Source organism: Notothenia coriiceps, unplaced genomic scaffold, assembly GCF_000735185.1.
Source record: "Notothenia coriiceps isolate Sejong01 unplaced genomic scaffold, NC01 NC01_scaffold00014292, whole genome shotgun sequence".
In the NCBI taxonomy this organism is placed as follows: Eukaryota; Metazoa; Chordata; class Actinopteri; order Perciformes; family Nototheniidae; genus Notothenia; species Notothenia coriiceps.
Genome location: NW_011346993.1, coordinates 104,753 through 112,059, shown reverse-complemented (window position 1 = coordinate 112,059; position 7,307 = coordinate 104,753). Strand labels below are relative to the sequence as shown.

At 41.6% G+C, this 7,307-nt stretch overlaps 1 protein-coding gene across 1 annotated transcript; it reads left to right on the top strand.

Annotated features, from left to right (window-relative positions):
- The first annotated feature begins 2,023 nt into the window (after positions 1–2,023).
- On the top strand, positions 2,024–7,063 carry LOC104948414 (treslin-like). Its single transcript, XM_010774610.1, has 3 exons — positions 2,024–4,241; positions 4,874–5,002; positions 6,407–7,063. Exons 1-3 carry the CDS (start codon positions 2,159–2,161, stop codon positions 6,523–6,525), a joined length of 2,331 nt encoding a protein of 776 aa, XP_010772912.1. The 5' UTR covers positions 2,024–2,158; the 3' UTR covers positions 6,526–7,063.
- Positions 7,064–7,307: the final 244 nt, after the last annotated feature.

The window sequence follows — 7,307 nt, the reverse complement described above, 5'->3', positions numbered from 1 at the left end:
AACATAAACTGTACCGAAAATAAATACCTCACGATGTCTATCTAATTATGAACTTGCTTTACTTTCATGGAACACATTTTTGGTGATAACAAATGTAACAAAGTAACATATTTACCAACACATGTTCTACGCCACTACATACTTACATTTAAATGTGTCGGTTCAGCCATTCTCCGCAAGGGTTTTTGAAATTGGTCCGTGCGCAAAGCATTGTGGGGATTTTAAGGACGCGAAGTCTGCCCATGTGCAGCTTCGAAATTTCCCCCAAACCAAGGACGCGGCCTCGGTGGAATTCCAAGTATGCTGGAGATTGGAACAGTCCTTCGGCGGCACTCGATGAAGTAGCATCCTTGAAATATTGGCTTGGAAGCCAGTATCCTCGAGATTGAGAAACGGCCACGGCGCACCGCACACGCGAGTAACCGTGCATCGCTTTCTGGCTCCGTAATCACACCAATGCACGTGCAACTTAAGTATCAGGTTCCGACTGGTCACAACAATAATTAAATATCACTCTTAATACAACGAATAATTAACATTTATCTATTTTGGGGCTCACATTTTGCTGTTTACTGTCCTTATTTATTTATGTTAAAAACGGGTTGCCACTGATGGCAACCAAAGGCCAAGAAGTGGTTGACATTTTTTCTGAATGGTCGCCAATGGCAACCTGGCAACCGTTACTGTCGAGCCCTGCAAAGGGAAACGGATTCAAAACAATTACTGGACACAATGAACTAAAGAGCATAGTGATTTCCTTCCTGAAACTGGCAAATTACTAAAGCATCTTTTCATTTTAACGTCTTTGTTTACCTGCATGTCTTAAAAATAGATATTCATGAATGTTCGTGTGGCTATTCTTGTCAAATTTGTATGTGGAGATCCATTATATTACAGCATTTGTATTCTTTCAGCCATCTTCACATACTTTTAAGATGGTGATCCATTCCTTTAATGTATTGAGCTGGATTTTTCAGGAGAAGTAGTAGGTACATAAATAAAATCTTGATCAAGTGACATTTGACCTACTCTACAACCAATAGGAAAATATGTGCATGCTTTCTGTAGATAAACAAATGACCAAGGAGAATTTTGTCGGACGAGGATATTGACTTTGCCATAATTACTAAAAAGGGGACTATATGTCGATGTTATGTTTACAATTAGTTACCTCTGCCTTAAAGTTAATAATACATTTAATTTATATAGCGCTTTCCTAAGAGCCGCTTTCACACCAAGTACTTTGCCGTACTTCGTTCCCAGCACTTAGTTCCCAGCATTTAGTACTCCGATGGAACTAAGAGCCGATCGCGTTCACACCGGAATAAGTTCCCTGAGGGCAGATACGCAAATGAAGCCGCTGACGTCACTTCTTCTACTTCTGCTTTGAGTTTACTGGCAGGCCGCAAACAACTTCACGGCGTATACTGCCACCCAACGTCCCCGGCCGGAAGTCCCCGGAGTTGGGGACTGGCTTCAGTAGACTACCGAGTAAATCGCCAGAACGCCGACACCCCCTCATCACTCCACCGCTCCCATGTTTTTTTTTGTGTTGCCATAAGTTAGTCTCTCTCCGTTGGTGCGTGGGGCTAATGCTAATGCCAGCAAATACAATGGCGGCTTGAAAACACTTTTCCGATTTTTACGGGGCGTGGTTTGCAATTGGCCCAGCCAATCAGAAATTGGAACTTTGTTCTCCCCAGGATAGTACCACCTCTCTAGCAGGGACTGAAAAGGGGGGAAAAGTTCTCATGAACCAAGTTCTCTTTTTGGTGTGAACGCAAAATCCCAGGAACTATCAGAACTAAACGGGAAAAGTACTCTGGTGTGAAAGCGCCTAAGTACTCAAAGTGGCTTTACAAGAATACAATTCACACAACAAACAAAGATGAAATGAAGTCAATTAGAAGCATTACAAAGAAAAAATACAGAACGGAAAGCATCATGAAATGTCCGAGTAATGAAGTTGAAGTTGAAAAAAATGTTGGTTATTGCAGTTTTAATGACTTTTTTGTTTGTGTGTTTGTTTTAGAGCCCAAATAAAACGCCAACTAAGTCACGTGGTAAACATGGGAGGGCCACACATGGGACCACAACACCAAGAACTCCAAGGACCCCTCGTACCCCAGGATCCCCCAAAACCCCGCCTCGGTTCAGGATGCGTGTTTCCCCCGCTGCTCAGAGCCCAGTAGCAGGAAGCTCTCGTGAAGTAGGTATGGCTCTGAGAGGAAGTCCTTTCAGATCTCCAGCCAAACGCGCTCTAGTGGTCGAGACACCGACTAAGGAGAGCCCTCTGAGGAGCCCGCTGAAGGGGATTCTCAGGACTCCGATCAAGGTCTTGGTTGAATCCTCTTCCGGGTTACATATTCTCAATAGCCCAATTACCCAGACTCCCAAGAAGAGCGTCACATGGTCTCCATCTCCTCGAAAATGTAGAGTGGCAGAGAGCAGCGGTACTTTCAAGGTGCCAGAGTCACCGAGCGTTGCACCTCGCTCTTCTCCTACACTGAGAAACAAACTGTTCTGCAGTCCTGTCAAAAGCACAAACACTAAAAGAGACATTTTCAAGACTCCAGAAAAGACTTGTCAAGTGAAACTGATGAGGATTTCTGAAACTCCGGATAAAGTTCTTCTGACACAGGATACAAATCCAAAGTCCTCTGAAAAACTTGACGGGATGAAAACACCTGAGAAAGTCAGTCTACTGGAAATGCCTAACCCTCCACAATCCACACCACCACAAAACCACAACCTGTCACCTAAACCCAACACTAGAACTAATTCGAAGACTCTTAGTCCTAATCGCATGGTGACTCGTTCTGGACGAACTCCAGCCAAACATGTAAACATTTCATCTCCATGTAAGCCAGTGTTTGCGCCAGCAGAACGTTCTACCATTTCAGAAGGACCAGATAAATCAAGAAAGACTCCAGTAAAGTCCTTAAGAAGAACAAGGTCTGGTCAAGGTGCTGGAACCCCCAGACGCATCTTAAGATCCCAGTCTAGTGAGGATCTTCCCTCGAAACTAAACACAGAACCTGCTGAGCACTGTGAGCTTGTGGTGAAGAACATTCAGTCCGATGCAAAAGACGAGGTACAAGCAGAACCTTCACAAACCTCTGAAACGGACTCTAGTCCCCACAGAGATTCCCACCAGCTTGACTCTTCACGTTTTAACTCCACAGACGATGAAAGTATGGACATTGTCGATGCTGCGGTTGTCAATACTCAGTTCAGTGGAGGTATCAAGATGAACATCAGCTTTTCACGAAAGTCCTCAACGTCCGGGGAAGCCTTTTTGTCGAACATGTCGTCTCCTAAATCACGTCCGGCACTCCCGGGAACACCTAGCCGGAGCTACGGTTTCCGACAGACCCCCGACCGCCAACAGAGGGAAGCTGCAGCTCGTCTGGGTTACGGAAATGAATCCCCTCGATTTTCAACCCCAAGAGGTTTAGCTAAACGTAGTCGTCAAAAGAGCATGGGTACTCCCAACCCTATGACTTACCAGGTAGAAATGGAAATGCAAACATCGGGAGTTCCTAAGCTCAAAATCAAACGCACAGATTCCATGAACGCGGGCGATTCGGCCTCAGATGGCGACCCTCGATCGGGAGCTTGGAGCCCCTTAGTTGGTGTGAAACCTTCTCAGCTGGAAAGCCCCTTGGCTCTGTTCTCTAAGCACAGAGATCCGGGATGTGTCTCACCGTCTCTCTGTACTCACGTCACCCCGGCAAAAAGCACGCCTGGAAAAGGTGGGAGCGTCCAAACGTTCATTTGTCAGTCCTACACCCCGACACACTATCCTGGGGGAACAATGTCTCCCATGATAGCAGACATAATTCCCCTCACTCCTTCACCACAGAGCGGAGGTAAAGCCACCCCAGACAACCTGAACAGCTGGCCCCGCAGGAAGAGAGCTCAGATTGGGCTGGGTGGAGGCAAGGATCGGGGCCTGAAGATGGAGCCTATGCTGGGGGAGTTGTTAGAGCAAGCTGAGCTCGGAGTTAGCAGACTGCAGGACTTCGAGGACACGGAGGAGCCGTCAAACAATAAAGCAGCAGGATCAGCTTTGACCTCCAAACGGTCTCTCCCAGCTGGAGCAGATGCTTCTCCTCTGTCTCCACTGGAGGACTTGTACTGGTTTGAGCAGCTGGGTGGAGCTGATCCTCAGGGAGAAGAAGATGATGATGATGAAGAAGACATCCTCTGGGCCACCGGGACTGGAGACGTCAAGTCAGGTAAAGCTACTGTTCAAACATTACAGCTCAAATGTTTGTTGAGTATAAAATAGGTGCGCTGGGTCAACCCATTTTCCATTTGTGCTATTCTTATTCTTTATTAGGATCCCCATTAGCACTAGCATGAAAATTGGCTATTCTTCCTGGGGTCCTTAGACACACAAAACATACATAAAACAAAACAGCTCATAATTTCATGCAATTTTCAGCGCTATATGAAGTGAAAACTAAAATGGTCATCCAATTTTAGCCATATTAAGTAAAAGAAAACGGTTCAAGTGAGAATGAATAAGCAATACTCTGGTTTTTGGTATTGCTTGCCGCTTTCAGAAAGTTGTTGTTTTATTCTCACTCCAATTCTTTCACTTTGACTCAAAACAGCTTCTATATTCTGACCACGTATTAAATATGCACTGATACGAGAGGAAAGCAAGATATATATTTAAAGCTTTGACAAGTATATAGGATATAGTTCTGCTTGATACATGTCTGAAATCAAATATAATGTTATAGTAAATGTGTTTTAATGAACTTGAAGTAAATTAAAGCCAGTTAAAGCCACCCTTAAAAAATGTATATGGTAAAATAATAAAACCGTTATTATACCAATTCTGTTTTCCACACCTTGACAGTAGCGACGCCCCCCGGCTCCACGGCGAGGAAGCCGGTGACAGCGAGTGGGATTTTGGCGCTCACTCAATCCCCGCTGTTGTTCAAGGGAAAAGCCGGCTCTGCTAGCAAGAGAACACCCAACTTTAAAGGTAAGATCTTAGTGCTGTGAGCCACATGGTAACAAACATACTCTCACAGGCAGGTTTGAAACATCCCACATTTGTTCACTCAACATTTTTAAATTGTATTTTATTTAGAAAACAAACACATTGTTGTTAATGATTTATGATTATGCAATAAATCATTCAAATATAAGTTAAATCCATAAATGTTATTATAATAAACGAGATCTACTTGACTGCATACTAGGGCTGCTCGATTATGGCAAAAATCATAATCACGATTTTTTTGGTCAATAATTGATATCACGATTATTATATACGATTATTCATTTACTTTGAAAACATCCATTTATTGAACTTTAAAATAAATACAAATAACAATTTGAACAGTATATTTTTAACTGTTGATTACCCTGAACGTAAAATTCAACTGAAAAACCAATACTAAAATAAATTATACTTTTATATTTACATTTAAATAAATAATATCAAAAATAATAAATACCAATAAACAAGATCAACAAATATTTCGGAGCGCACTTCCACAGGCTACTAAACAAATTTAAATATGATAAATAAAAATGAGACTAAAATAAATGATATCAAATATGTTGCAAAGCTAAATAATCTTTTTTTTCGATTATGTTTTCGTAATTGTGGCAGGCCAAAATCGTAATTGGGATTAAAATATGACTAATTGCACAGCCCTACTGCATACTGTATTCAATAACAATCAGTTGTGAAACTATTTTAATCCGTCAACATTTTCCCACTCAACGAATGAGAATAAAATTACCTTAAAACTTTACTGACATATGATCAGTAAAAGTAATCTTTCACTTTTGCTCATTAGAATTATTTCTTATATTCTTTAGGATGTGCTCAACTATCGCATATAGAGCTGCAGTTCATATATAAGTTGACCAGCAGAGAATTAATAAACTCTTTTCATAATAAAGTCATTGTTTCAGTAATGTTTTTAAGCAAAATGACCCAAAAACATATGGTTGTGGCCTTATTTACACCAAATAATGTTATTTGTAGTTGTCCAGGTAAGCCTATAGTTCATTGCGCTATCATTTGAATGGCCTTTCAGACAAAATGAGCAGACAACCGGATAAATCATTTCAGCTTCCCTTCCAGGGTGTCCGCGGGGTCTTAAAAAGTATTAAAAGTTGATAAATCAATTCAGCGAAAATGAAGGCTATTAAACGGCATTTTCCAAGGTATTACATTTTATAGCTTGTTTTCTATAAGTATATCAATTGTCCAAAGAGGTTGTATTCTACAGTCTGCCTGAATGTAATCATTGCGTAGGTGTGTAGTGTGATTCTGTGTAGTTTATTTATGGCATCCCTGACTTCAGGATTCCTGCATATACCCTGTTACACTACATACCTAACACTCCTCATGTTTTCCTTATCTCTGTAGATGAAGCAGCAACAGGGAGGAGGATAGAGGTGGAGGGAGTGGAGGTCTCTCCCTTCAGCCAGCCAATCAGACGGGCTGACACAGGACGGTCCTACAGCAGGAAGAGGCTGCTGCACTGAACCACAAACATTGTCCGTTGTGTTTCACTGTGAGCCTTCCTCTCACACGCTTTGTCTGAGAGAGCTTTTGATGGCAGATCTGAAGGATGTCTTTCAGGCGCCACTTGAAAGGCTGGAGCATGAATGTCTCTCTCAGTCTCCACTAGCACTTCTTCTTTCTGTCCTAAACAACTGTTTCTGTTTCAATCAGGAGATTTTATTATGATAGGTACGTTTAGCTGTGAGTTGAAAAGCTAAGCAGTTCTTCCAAGATGTTTAAAATTGTTCCTATTAATGATTTTATCAAAGTGTGTTAGCCACCCAAGTCTCCCTGAAGCTAAAATGGTGATATTATGTCATCAGTGTTTTGAAATAAGCAATTTTACAATCAAGTCTAAATGTGTTTCTGTGAATATTCATGTTTATTTATTAGTCTGTTTTTCTGTCATAAACTTACTTTTTATGTGAAAGGGAAGGGCCTAATGATTGATTCATATTGTAAATACCTTATGTTCCAAATACTTTATGTAAATAAAAATCTGTTTTCTTAATTAAGGGAGGAAAATGCTTCTTTTTTTTGTATTCATACCATCACTGCTAGATGTTTGTACAGAGTTTCTTCTAAGCAGATCTGGGAGTAGAAAATGTCCCTCGCTCATGCATACAGAACAGCTTGAGCTGTGAAGTTGCAAACGCTGCCCTGACTCAACAGCAGCTTTAAAGTCCTGCCACGTACTGTAGGATTATATTAGGGTAGGAACTCTCGACTTCTCTACAACATTAACGTTGTTGTTTGGTACTTT